This window comes from Dromiciops gliroides, chromosome 3 (assembly GCF_019393635.1).
Source record: "Dromiciops gliroides isolate mDroGli1 chromosome 3, mDroGli1.pri, whole genome shotgun sequence".
In the NCBI taxonomy this organism is placed as follows: Eukaryota; Metazoa; Chordata; class Mammalia; order Microbiotheria; family Microbiotheriidae; genus Dromiciops; species Dromiciops gliroides.
In genome coordinates this window covers 492371625-492385500 of record NC_057863.1, presented here as the reverse complement: position 1 = coordinate 492385500, position 13876 = coordinate 492371625, and the positions used below count along the sequence as shown (strand labels likewise).

At 46.7% G+C, this 13876-nt stretch overlaps 1 protein-coding gene across 1 annotated transcript in view; it reads left to right on the top strand.

Annotated features, from left to right (window-relative positions):
- LOC122751458 (beta-galactosidase-1-like protein 2) overlaps positions 1-13876 on the top strand; it is a 60357-nt gene that overhangs the window by 41319 nt on the left and 5162 nt on the right. The window contains exons 9-16 of the mRNA XM_043998519.1: positions 1549-1633; positions 3850-3987; positions 4686-4766; positions 5170-5276; positions 8786-8932; positions 9486-9557; positions 9944-10022; positions 13573-13660. Of these exons, the coding sequence (XP_043854454.1) occupies positions 1549-1633; positions 3850-3987; positions 4686-4766; positions 5170-5276; positions 8786-8932; positions 9486-9557; positions 9944-10022; positions 13573-13660 (797 nt within the window). The remainder of the gene's footprint in view (positions 1-1548; positions 1634-3849; positions 3988-4685; positions 4767-5169; positions 5277-8785; positions 8933-9485; positions 9558-9943; positions 10023-13572; positions 13661-13876) is intronic.

Here is a 13876-nt window from a genome sequence, read left to right as displayed (position 1 = left end):
TCTCTGACCAGGTGATGCCTATTTTGCAGGCTGTATTCAAAGATTCTCCAAATTCTCCCATATTCCCCTTTTGTGTATCATGAAAATGGGCAAAGGGAATGGGAGCGCCAGATAGAGCAAGTATAGGACACAGAGAATTTGCCTAATGCCTCTCTTCATGATGCCACCCTAGATTTTCCCTTGCTTATGCTTCATCAACTCCTTCCTATTCTGGCACGGACAACTATCTGTGGCAGCTATGTGGCACAGTGAATAGAGTGCCAATCCTGGAGTCAGGAAGACCTGAGCTCAAATCCAAGCTCAGACACTTAATAGCTGTGCGACCCTGGGCAAGTCACTTAACCTCAGTTTGTCTTGAGGATAATAATAGCATTTACCTCCCAGGTGAGGATCAAATGAGATAAAAATTGTAAAGCATTTGGAATAGTTCCTAGCACATAGTAAATGCTATATCAATGCTAGTTATTATTATTATTATTGTTGTTGTTGTTGTTGTTATTATTTTACAGAAGTCTGTTTCACTTAATCTCACCTCCTCAAAAAGGGGAAGGTGAAACTTGGGCCCCAAATAAGGCAAAGGTATCCAGTGCAAGGACTCCTGGAGGAAGGGAAGAGTGTCTTTGATTAAGGGAGCTAGGTGGCATAGTGGAGAGAGTGCTGGAGGAATGGATAGAATCTGTAGGAACTGAGTTCAGATCCTCCTTCAGACACTTACTAGCTAGGAGACTCTGGGCAAATCATCACCTCCGCCAGCCTCACTTTCCTCGTCTGTAAATGGGGAAGCAGCGAGGTGGTGGTGTGGATAGAATACTGGGTGTGGAGGAAAAGTCATCTTTCTGAGTTCAAACCTGGCCTCAGATAGTTACTAGTTATGTGACCCTGGACAACTCACTTAGCCCTGTTTGCCTCAGTTTCCTTATATATAAAATGAGGCAGAGAGGGAAATAGCAAAGCACTCCAGGATCTTTCTTTGCCAAGAAAACCCCAAATGGGGTCACAAAGAGTTGCACACGACTGAGATGATTGAACAGCAACAACATTAATAGCATCTACCTCACAGGGTTGTTGTGAGAATGAAATGAGATCACGTAAGTCAAGCACTTTGCAAACCTTTAAGGAACTCTAGTAATACTAGCTATGATGACAAAGATGACCTAATTTCAACAAAGACTGAAGATTTTCTTCCAGTACCATATGCAACACTGCAGGTGTGTTAAGCTGATAGTGTCTGTGGCATCATCTTTGGCCCTTTCTCTTGCTTTGCCTCTGCCGGCTCAGCAGTCGCTACTTGGCAGATAAATGGATTCAGGAGGCAGGATTGCAGGCCCCAGCCCTGGCCCCAGAGAGTATTCTGCCCTCCTCTGACTGCTTACTGCTTATTTCTTTAAGGAGCATTGACGTTGGGCAGATCACATAGTTACTGAACTTGGGAAAAGGTTGGGGTGTCTAGGTCCTCTTCAGAATCTCCTCTAGGGAAATTGTGGCCTCTGGTTATCATCTTCTTCCTCTAGGGACCCAGTTCCAAATTATGGTTTTGTTTGTTCTCAGGAAAACAAGCCCACAATGGTGACAGAATATTGGACGGGATGGTTTGACACATGGGGTGGTCCCCACAACATCGTGGATGCCGATGGTGAGTAATCTGCCGCTGGGAAATCCAGAGCATAGACAAAACAGAGGCTCCAACATCATTCATCGGCAATGAAGCCTCCTGGCTAGGAAGCCACTCTGTATGCACGTGCAGATTTGTGGGTACCTATGTCTGCAGTGGTTAAATAACTCACCTCTCAATTATCTACAGAAATGGAAGGAGGAAGGACAGAGGACAGTGTGTGGGTAATACAAGTCATTTTGATTCAGCTGTGAAATGATCATTCATTTTTTAAAATTGAGGCAATTGGCGTTAAGTGACTTGCCCGGGGTCATACAGCTAGTAAAGTGTTAAGTGTCTGAGGCCGGATTTGAACTCAGGCCCTCCTGACTCCAGGGTTGGTGCTCTATCCACTGTGCCACCTAACTGCCCGAATTCATTTTTTTTCTTTTCTTTTTTTTTTTTTTAGTGAGGCAATTGGGGTTAAGTGACTTGCCCAGGGTCACACAGCTAGTAAGTGTTAAGTGTCTGAGGCCAGATTTGAACTCAGGTACTCCTGACTCCAGGGCCGGTGCTCTACCCACTGCACCACCTAGCTGCCCAGCGCATTCATTTTTTTTAAAAGCAAGTTTGGAGTACTTAGGTGGCACAGTGAATAGAGCACCGGCCCTGGAGTCAGGAGGACCTGAGTTCAAATCCCAACTCAGATACTTACTAGCTGTATTACTCTGGGTGAGTCACTTAACCCCAATTGTCTCTCCCCTCCCCCTCAAAAAAGCAAGTTTACTTTCTTAATTATATTTTGGTGAGATATAGTAATGTTTCTGAAAAGAACATTTGACTGGAAATGTGGGTTTTAGACCTAACTTTACAGCAGCTGCTTTTAGGTGTGTTAGATGCTTGACATGTGTTATCTTATTTGATGTCACAACAACCCTGGGGGGGGGGGATGTTGCCAAAGGGGGGGTGGTGCTAGTGACTTGCCTGTGCTCACACTGTTACTAGGTAACCTGGGGTGAATCTGAATGGAGGCTTCCCCCTAACAACTTAGAACTTTGAACCAGCTCATCTGCTTCTTCTGGACTCAGTTTTCTTATCTGTAAATTGTGGTGACCAAACCCGATCCTAGTTCCCTTCCAGCTCTATAATTTTCCAGGATTCAAAGATTAACCCGTCAAAGGAGATGAATTTAGTTCATTGTATTACATAAATTAATCTATGATGTGAGGATTTCTTGACTTTGCCCATTCATTCATTCCATTAGTAATAGTTAGATGGCTAATATATGAAACCAGTCCTTGGATTTGAAGGGATTTGAAGAGATAAATTAAATATCTGAGCCCTCAAAGAACTAACAGTTTAGTAGCACAGAGATATTCTTTCTCTCTTTTTTTCTCTTTCTCTATATGTATATACATACATATATGTGTGCGCATATCTATATATACATATCACATATTATACACATATGAATAGCATGTACATGCATTGTTATTATTTGCTTTTATTATTCAGTTATTCAGTCATGTCTGACTCTTCATAATCCCATGAACCATGACACACCAATACTCTCCATGGGGTTTTCTTGGCAAAGAAACTAGAGTGGTTTACCAGTTCTATCTCCAGTGGATTAAGTCAATCAGAGGTTAAGTGACTTGCCCAGGGGTCACACAGCTAGTAAGAGTCTGAGTCTGGATTTGAACTCAGGTCTTCCTGACTCCAGGCCCAGCACTCTATCCACTGAGCCACTTATCTGCCTCCACGTATGTGTGTATGCCTATATACACATATATGATTATATAGTACATAGCAATACTACATATTATTTATTATATACCATGCTATTTTGTATTTTGCATAGTACCTATAGTATCTATACTATGTATTTTATATACTATATAGTATATAAATATACTATACATATAGAAATAATACAAACAAGATGTGATGATCTCATAAAAGAGATAAAAATAAAAGACCCCAAGGGTAAAAAGGACAAAACATTTCTAGGTTGGGGGGATCAAGACAGGTCTCGTGGAAAGGGAAGGGTTTGAGTTGAGCCTGAAGGATGAGAAGGATTGTAATAGATGGAGATGTGGAGAGAGGTTCTGATCTAGCCAGACATTTTGCAGCTCTAGAGCTTGGTGGGTTCTGCCCAATAGAACTGTTATATTGAACTTGAGGCTGCTCTGGAAGAGGCAGTGGGAGGCCTTGGGGGCCCTCAGACTTACCTCTCTGTTCTCCTCCCTCTCCTATAGATGTGGTGGTCACTGTCTCGTCTATCATCCAGATGGGCGCTTCCCTCAACCTTTACATGTTTCATGGAGGAACTAACTTTGGTTTCATGAATGGGGCTCAGCATTTTGGTGAATACAGGGCTGATGTCACGAGCTATGGTAAGTATACGCTGCTGCTGCTGCTACACCTTAGCATTTGTGACTTTGGATCTTTTCCCAGAACGCACCCTGAAGACACCTGCTGACATCATTAGCTTGTTTGCCTGTAAAGTTCTCTGAGACCCAGGGTTAGGGTGGATTGCATACCACATCCACTTCCTTTCATTCTGCTGCATCAGACTTTGGTCACAGGTCATCACTGTAGTTTGCAATGGGTTGGACTTTACAGGCCAAAGACCAGATTCCTAGACCTGAAAAGTCATTGCAAATATCAGTCACTTTCCTCTTCCTAACAGCTGCAGGCCAGAAATGCTGATAGGCATGTCTGTATGCCTCATAATACCTCTAGGTTTAAGAAGAAAACTGGTGGCAGGCAAGGAGAGAAATAGCATTTAGATGGGAAAGAGAGGAGCGCTTGGGGCAGAACATTCTCAGTCCTCCTCTTAGGGACATGCTATCTCCCCCGGGCTGGGATGGTGTCTTCCTCATTGTGTCATGATTCCCAGAAGGCAAGGAGCGTGTTACATTCATCTGTCAGCTCCCAGAAGTGCGTAAGACAGGGCTTAGCACAGCTTGGGGTGTTTCATTACAGGTTGCTGAGTAACAACAGTCTGACTTGCAGGAAGGTGGTAAATTGGGTTTTTCCAAGGGGTTGTCCTGGGGACCGTCCTGATTATTGTTCTTGTGACTTCTTGCAGACTACGATGCCGTGCTGACAGAAGCTGGAGATTACACACCCAAGTTCTTCAAGCTGCGCGAGTTCTTCAGCACCATCTTAGGTATCCATCACCCACTACATTCTGAAGCTGGGCTATACACTTATCCAGCTCAGAAACATAACTGCAATGGACTCTCAGAAAATCCCCATATGGGGCTGGTGGATATCACTGTAGAGTCAGGTGCCTTATTAATTGTCAGCTGTAAAGCTGGCGGGCACTGTGCCCAGTGAGACTGGTGCCAGCTTGGAGAGACTGAGAGAACCCCACGCAGGGAGTACCTCCAAAGACACCTCTTCCTTCCATGGATCCCTCAGACTTGTTCCAGGCCTAGGCCCACTGTGGTGTTGATATTCAGATAAAGAAATATGATGTAGCCCCTGAGTAAAGTAGAAGAGGGAGTGGCGGAGTCAGGGACCATGCTACAGGATTCTGGGATTTCCCTTATTCTTCATTGGCATTACAGATAATCCACTGCCCCACCTGCCTGCCACACAACCGAAGGCCTCCTACCATGCTGTGAAGCCCTCACACTACATGTCACTGTGGGATGCCTTGGAGCACGTGGGCAAGGTGGGTACTTCCTAGTTGAGATTAAAAGCAGAAGGAGAAGACAGAGGCTTAGGCCCACAGTCAAGGGAAAAGGAGTCAGGTTTTTCGAGCCCTTGGACATGTCACTAAGCTTCAGAATACAGGGAACATAGTCCTAACTTGGGCCAGGCACGTCAAGAGAAGGGAAGACTGGACCTGAAGAAAAAATGCTAGCTAACAGAGCAGGACATGGGAAACATTCTCCTTTTTAGGCCTGATAGGACTCTGGTGCACTCCCCCAGCTGGGGAGCAGCTGAGAGAGAGCCCAGGGTCCAGGACTTTAGTCCTGGCTTTACTGCAGTGTGTTGGGTGACCTCAAACCAATCACTTAGCTTCAGGATGTCGGGGTTCCCTGGCCTCTTCATGACCATGCTGTGACAGATGGGTTTGAAATAGTCAAATTGTTATAGCTAAGTATAGGATATAATCATGATCATTATTGCACATGCCATTTCTTTTTAAAAAATCTTATTTTACTTTTCTCAATTACATGTAAACACATTTTAACATTCATTTTTAAAAATTTTTGAGTGCCCAATTCCCTCCCTCCTTTCTTCTTTCCCTCCCTCCTTTTTCCCCTCCTTGAGAAGGCAAGCAATTTGATATCGATTATACATGTATACATGCTATTTCTTAACAATTCTCTTGTGCTCCAAGTGGACCCTGGGGGACCATTGCTATGTTGTAATGGAAAGTATCGCACCAGAGTGAGCTACCTGCTCTGGGGACCTGGGAGCTGGTCACTTCATTTCTCTTCATTTGTTTCCTCACCAACAAAATTGGAACGAAAGTAACCCTTGTGCCACCCACCTCACAGAGCTGTTGGCCTGCAAGCCATAAAGTGCTATGTAAATGTAAACTATTATGGTCAAGATATTGGGCTTCAGTAAGGAAATTTCATAGACTTCTCCAGTCAATTCAATAAGCAGCTTCTCAATCCACTTGCTTTCTCAGTCCTTATTCTCCTGGAGCTTTCTGCAGCTTTTGATACCATCAATCCCTCCAGATACTCTCCTCCCTTTGGACTTCCTTGTCCCCGTTCCCCACTGGTTCCCCTCTTTGCCTGTCTCACCCCTCCTTTCTTCTTTGTTGGATAATTGTCTCTTGTCCCTTAATTATGAGTTTCCCAAAGATTCTGTCCTGGGCTTTGGCAATCTCACCCACACTGTGGACTCAGTTATTATTATTAGTTGACTGTCAGATCTTTATTTCCATCATGTCCTCATAACTCGAGTCCCGCGTCGCCTCTTCTGGATAATCTTCATTTTAAGTCCTGTGGGCGTCTCAAACTGAACATGTCCTAACTGGAACTACTCATTTCCCCTAAACCCACCTCTTCTCTAAACTTCCATGTATATGTTGTGGGGAAGTCACCCACGTTCATAACCTCCTACTTAACCCGGACTCTTTACTCCCCATCATCTCTCATAGCCAATCATTTGCCAGGACTTGTCAGTTCAGTGCCCCTGACATTTCTCCCACCTGTCCTATTTTCTCCACTCTCATGCCACTAACTTAGTTCAGACCCTCATCTTCTCCTGCCTGGATTATTGTAATAGCCTCATAATTGATTTCCTTGTTTCCAGTCTCCCCTCCTTCCAATTCATCCTCCACACAGCTGCAAAAAGAATCTTTCTAAAGTGCTATTCTGACCATATCACCCCCCCCCCATCTAAAATCTTCATTAGCTTTCTATTGCCTTTCTGATAAAATACAAACTCTTCAGGCTGACATTTAAGGACTTCCTCAATCAGATTTTTCAGCCTTCTTTCTCATTATTCTCTTTCACACATTCTACATACCAGCTAAACTAGTCTCCTCCCTCCCTCCTTCTCTCCTTTCGTTCCTTCGTTCCTTCGTTCCTTCGTTCCTTCGTTCCTTCGTTCCTTCCTTCCTTCCTTCCTTCCTTCCTCCCTCCCTCCCTCCCTCCCTTCCTCCCTCCCTCTCTCCCTCCTTCCTTCCTTCCTTCCTTCCTTCCTTCCTTCCTTCCTTCCTTCCTTCCTTCCTTCCTTCCTTCCTTCCTTCCTTCCTTCCTTCCCTCCCTCCCTCTTTCCTCCCTCCTTCCTTCTTCCCTCCCTCCTTCCTTCCCCCTCCCTCCTTCCTTCCCTCCTTCCTTCCCTCCCTCCCTTCCTTCCTTCTTCCCTCCTTCTTTCCCTCCCTCCCTCCTTCCCTCCCTTCCTCCCTCCCTTCTTCCTTCCCTCCTTGGACTCAGTTGTCCTCTCTAAGGTAATGATTCTCAAATGTACTGATTTCCAATATTGAATCACCAGCTGCCTATTGGACTTCTCCAACTGAATATTCCTTAGGCATCTTAAACTCAGCATATCTGACCTCACTGTTTTCCCCCTTAAACCCTTCCTTCTTCCACACTTTTCTGTTACTGTCTAGTGTACTGTTATCCCCTCAGCCTCCCAGCCTCCCAAGCTAGGGGCCACCCTCAATCACTCGCTGTCTCTCACCCCCCATATCCAGCCTTTTGCCCTCCAGTGGATTTGCACATTTCTTGTACATGTATACCCTCCCTTCTGCCCTCTAACACTGGACCTGGTGCTGGCCCTCATCACTCACCCCAGGCCCGTTCTGTTGCGATAGGGACTTCAATCAATCCTCTGCTCAGCTCCCAAACTGCTTTTCCTAAAACACGAGTCTGACCCCTTACTCAGTCCACTCTAGTGGCTCCCTGTTACCTTCGGGATCAAACAGACAATTCTTTGTGGCATTTACAGCCTTTCACAACCTGGCCCCCTTCTGCCTTTCTAGTCTTCTTCAATGTTGCTGTCCCTTTGTCCTCTGATCCAGTGCCGCCGGGTTCCTGACTCTTCCCCACACCAGACACTATCTCTCAGCTCCAGGCATTTTCTCTGGCTGCCCCCCGCACTGAGGAGTCTCTCCCCCCTCATCTCTGCCTCTTGTTGTCCCTCCATGCCCGACTGCCTTGAATTCTCAGCTAAAATCTCACCTTCTCCAAGGAGCCTCTCCTGACACTCTTCATTCCAGCGCCTTCTCTCTGTTCATTATTTCCAGTCTGTCCTGGATGGAGCCCATTTGTCCATGACGCTCCTCCAGGGCAGGCCTTCTGCCTTTCTGCCCACGCTCAGTGCTTGGCCCGCAGCAGGCTCTGGTTAAGTGCTTGCGGGCCCCACACCCCTCATTCCTTCTCTTTGAGTCTGTACAAGTCGCCCCTCGTTTCTGGAATGTGCTCTCTCCTTGACATTCCCTGTCTCATTCTGCTATCTCCACATTGGAGGATCTGCTCAACTCAGGTGTGGAAGCCTTCCCGCTTGGTAGCTCATCTGGCCTTCCTCAGATTGCCTTACCTGACTATGCACGGCTCCTATCTCCCCAGTAGAATGTAACTGTGCTCCTGGACTACAGAGGCTGGTGTCTGTCTGTCTGTTTTTGGTATCCTTACCCAGAATAGGTGCTTACATGTTTGTGGAATTAACACGCTTCGCCCTCACTTTGTGCTCATCTCCTGCTTCCTTTCACAGCCATTTGAGTTCGAGAAGCCTGTCAATATGGAGAATCTGTCAGTGAACCAAGGCAATGGCCAGTCTTATGGGTACATACTCTATGAGACTTCTATCTATGAGGGAGGCACTCTTTTCTCCAAGGACCACATTCGGGACCGGGCCCAGGTATGGGCCAGGAGACTGGCAAGGGAGGCAACTGCTGCCCACTGAGATCCTCTCTCTGCACCTGGGGTGGGTTTATACATTGGTGTTGTTTCTCTTCAGTTTCCCTTTGGCCATGCCCAATAATGACTCCCTTTTTCCTTCAGCATTGATTCTTTAGCATTCATCCATCCATGCATCCATCCATGCATCCATGCATCCATGCATCCATGCATCCATCCACCCATCCATCCACTCATTTCATTCTCCATGATGCTCTTTTGGTAGTAGAGTCTAAAATTTGACCTATCATTTTCTGACCAGAGCTGAATAGAGGGGTGAGGGTAACCTTAAACATCCCAAAGTTATGTTTATATGAAAAAAAAGAGAAAAAATCAGTGCCCTTTTCATCTGTCATTCAGTTTGCTGTCTACGCTGACCTGTCACTTGCTCTTGGCTTCTAATCTGACCTGCTAGAGTAGTTATTGCTCCCCTGGCGACTTCTTTCTTTTCTTATCAGTAACCTCCAGTCCCTTTGGGGGAGCTCATGGGTGCTTTTGCTGTCTCTGTCTCACAGGTGTTTGTGAACAAGATGTACATTGGACACATGGACTATGACATTGAAGGACTGCCCATCCCTGAGAGCCAGGTTTGTAATCGCAGGGTTCAGCTTCCGGGTGTTCTTCAGTTCTGATTGTCGACTTGGACACCAAGCGCTGTCCAGAGCTGCCCCATCTCCAAAGACAACCAGTATCTTGAGGTTCTCTTCTCTGGTGGCTCAGATTGCACTGTGTCTCAGGAAGTCAGTGGGAAGGGAGGAGTGTTATGGGAGACAGTGGGCTCATGGCAAGAGAGCATCGGCAGCTGGGGCCTGAGCTGGGTATGGTTCCCCCATGAGGCAGCCATGTTTGGCTCGCTACCAAACATGGCTTCATGAGGAGCTGGTGAGTGTCGCAGAAGAAACCCTGAGGGATTGCTCCATTACCATGGATCCTGAGGCCATGGAGTCATGGTGGGTTTGTGCATCTCTTGTAGGGTCACCGTAAGCTGAGTATCCTGGTGGAGAATCGTGGTCGAGTAAACTACGGACAGATGCTCAATGAGCAGCGGAAAGGTGGGCTCTGGGAGATGCCAAGATGAGGAAGCTAGGCCGGGAGCGGGGGAGAATAGAGTGCTTCCTGGCTAATATCTGCTTCTTCTCCAAATGCAGAGAAGAGGAGCCTAGGGTCAGGCTGGTCACACTTGCTTTCTGAGGTTTCTGCCCTCAGACTGAAAAGGCACACGTGTAAACTCTTTATCCCCATCAGCCAACCAGGGGACAATATGGCAGAGAATGGAATAAATATTCAGGTTGGTCTGGTGCCCACTAGGCAGATCGCCAGTTTGCTAGGCCCAAGACATAAGCCTAGTCCTGAGCTCTGTCCCTGCAGGCTTCAGATATAACAAGGCAGACACAACTCCAGATGCCTCCATGAACTTGTCCAGTTTCTCTATATAGTTTACCTCGGGCCCACTCCTGGAATGCCTTCCCAGGTAGCTAGTAGCAGGTGAGGAGCAGAGAAAGGATGAGGAATTTTCTCAAGTGTGATCATGGAGAGCTTCTGGGAAGTGGAAAGGAGCCAGATTTCTCAGCTGAAGGGAGAATTCTCCAGGACTGGAGAAGATGGCCTGGACCACTCTCCTCTCCCCATAAGCCCAGGCTCTCTAGAGCAAGGACAGAGGATAAGCAAGGTTGGAGAGTTCTCCTCCATCTTGGACTTTATTTTCTAAAGAAAGATGTAACTTCTTCAGATAGATTCAACAAAAACAAATCATGCCAAGTTAACCTCATTTCTGTTGTATTATTAATTTGGGACCCAGGGAAATGCCTTAGAAATAGTAGTGTATCTTTCTTGCTTATGGGAGCTGCATTCCCAATCCCAGGAATATGGATCTGAGGAGCCAGGCAGAAATAGAGTTTCTTATATTCTCCCTTCTTCTACTGTTCTCTCTCCCTTCACTCCCTACACATCTAGTGCTCTATGCTACCATTTATATATTCATATCCTTAACTAAGTCTGCCCTTCTTCCTTTAAGTGACACATCTTCCAGAGTTCCACCTTCCACTATCAAAACTCTTATTATCTTGGTGATGTTTGTGTAGCTAGGTGGTACAAGAAGAGAACAATATTATTAAACTAACATAAATGAAAGATAAATGACATATAGACCCCCTCCCCAATTTCTCCTCCCATGTCTCACTTTCCCAAAGGTATTTGCATTTAAAAAGAAGAAGCTTGTTTACCCAAATCGTTTTCTGCTTCATGGCATCTCAGGCACTGTACCACTTTGGGGTAGGACATGCCTTTTGGTACACTGCCAGACGAGTGAGTCTCAGCTGCCTTGGGCCCACTGGGGCACAGAGATCCAGGGCTCTCATGAGGAGATGCCAAGCAGTTTTCTGCCTTCCAGGTGGCCCCGTCCTTCCCTCCAGTCTCCTTCTCTGCCCCCCCCCCCCCCCCGCCTAAACTCTGCCTCTTCCTCTTCCAGCTACATCTGGGGATATTCTCTGGATTCGCAGCTTCTGTAGGCTCCTTCATCAGGCTTACCCACCACCTTGTTCTTCTTGTTCCCTAGTAGCATTTAAGCTCTGCAAGGTGGGAGTGATCACATTATGTCTTTGTATCTTCAGTATCTAGTACAGTGCCTTCTAGATAATAGATACTTAAGGAATGCTCACTGAACTGGATTCTCCTGTGAGGTTACCCAGGGGCCTGGAACTCGGTGTCTGTTTCTTACAGTGAGGCCCAAATCCCCCCTCAGGACCTAACCTTAGGAAAGCTCTGCTCTCCCCAGACCTCTGGCTCCATCCCCCTACTCTCACCTATCCTCAACCTCTCCCCTGCTACTGGCTGCTTCCCTACTGCTCATAAACCTCTAGTCTCTCCCCACTCCAACCCATCCTCCATTCAGCACCAAAGTGACTTCCCAAAGTGCACAGCTGCCCAAGTAAGACGTGCCTCCCTCCCTGCCCCACCCCCCTCCATAACACTCCTGTGGTTCCCTCTCAGCTTTAGGATTGGAAGTGAAATCTCCTGTCTGGCATTCAAACCCCCTCACAGCCTCCCCCCTCTACTTTTTTTTTTGGGGGGGGGACAGGGCAGTGAGGGTTAAGTGACTTGCCTAGGGTCACACAGCTTGTGTCAAGTGTCTGAGACCAGATTTGAACTCAGGTCCTCCTGAATCCAGGGCCAGTGCTTTATTCACTGTGCCACCTAAGTGCCCCATAAATTTGTTTGTTTTGTTTTGTTTTTTACAGTCTTCTTATACCATCTGTCCTCCCTGCAGCCTCCCCCATAAGTGTTGATCCAGTGGTACCAGTTTCTTTGCTGTTGCCATTCTCCATCTCCTTTCTCTGGGCATTGTCTCTGGCTGTCCCCCATGCCTGCTATGATCGTCCCCCTCATCTCCACCTCCTGGCTTCCTTAGTTTCCTTCAAGTCCCAACTAAAATCCCATGTTCTACAGGAAGCCTTTCCCAACCCCTCTTACTCCTAGTACCTTCCTTCTGGTAATTTTTGGGGGTATTTATCTGATGTCTATAGCTTATTTGTGCTTAGTTGTTTGCATGTTGTCTCCCCCATTAGATCGTGAGCTCCTTCAGAGCAGGGACTGTCTACCCTTCTTCATGGCCCCAGCACTTAGCACAGTGCTTGGCACATAGTAGGTGCTTAATAAATGCTTATTGACTCACTCTCCATGGAATGACTTACCTGTTGAAGTGGAAGGATGATTTGCTTTTTGGGAACTGGGGAGGATTGATTCATTTAAGAAAAAGAAACTTATGGAGCTTCTGTCACGAGCAGGGCACTGTCGTCCTATCTGTCAGCATAGCTGACATCTTTTCTGCGTTACTCACTGAACTCTGTTCACTCATTCTCAGTAATGGCTCATTTGGCATAGCTCACGAAGCATAGTCATCTGCTCACGGTCTGATAGATTTGCAGGGTCACACGAGGTCCATGATGTACCATCCTGCTAGCTGTAGGACCTGGAAAGGATGTTAGAGATGATCTTGTCCAATTCTGCCATTGTATAGATGAGGCCTAAGGTCCTACAGGTAGTGATTATCAGGCTACCGGGAACTGAGATCTTTCCTGAAGTTGTCCCGAGCACCAAGACACCTTGTGGCTTTGGCGATTCAATGACCTGAATCCCGGGATCTCAAAGGTCTTTGATGTTGGCAAGTGAGCAGGGCAAACACCCAACCCTCAGGCTCTGCCTCCCTTCCAGAGGGGGAGCCCAGAGACATTCTCTTATCCCTGTACTGTCCCCCAGTGGGTCTAAACTGACTTCAAGAGGCAAAGATTCACTAGCTCCCTACCAGGCAGGGCCACTTGGGGATCTTTCCTAAGTTTTGGCCTGGTCAGAACTGGCAGAGATAACAGGTATTCCCCTGGGATTTGTTAGAAACGTTTCATTCCCACAGGGAATCCTGCTGACTTTGACCTCAGAAGGAAAAACCCTCCTAAATAGTTTGCAGAAACCTGTTCAGAGCCTCCTATGGAAGAAAACTTCTCGATCTAGCCTGGATACAACAAATAACGCCGTCTTGATGTCTTTGCCTGGGGCCTTGGGAGCTGTGCCAGCCCTGTTCATGTTCTCTCACTTGCCTGGTTCTTACAGGATTAATTGGTGATATCTATTTGAATGAGTCCCCACTGCGGAATTTCAAAATCTACAGCCTAGAGATGAAAGAAAACTTCATCCAGCGGTATGTGCCTGCTCTTTGACCCCCCAAGACTCCCAAAGCCTTCAGGACTGGGGAACGCTGAGGACAGAGACCATAGACCTTAGCAATTATCTTTCACAGGTTAGGGAATTTAGAGCTAGAGAGAAGGCAGAGTGATTGAGGGCCCCGCTGGTGGGTTTCAAAAGTGGGACTGGCAGCTTTATTGACTCTGGGCCCAGGCTTCTTTCCTTGATACCA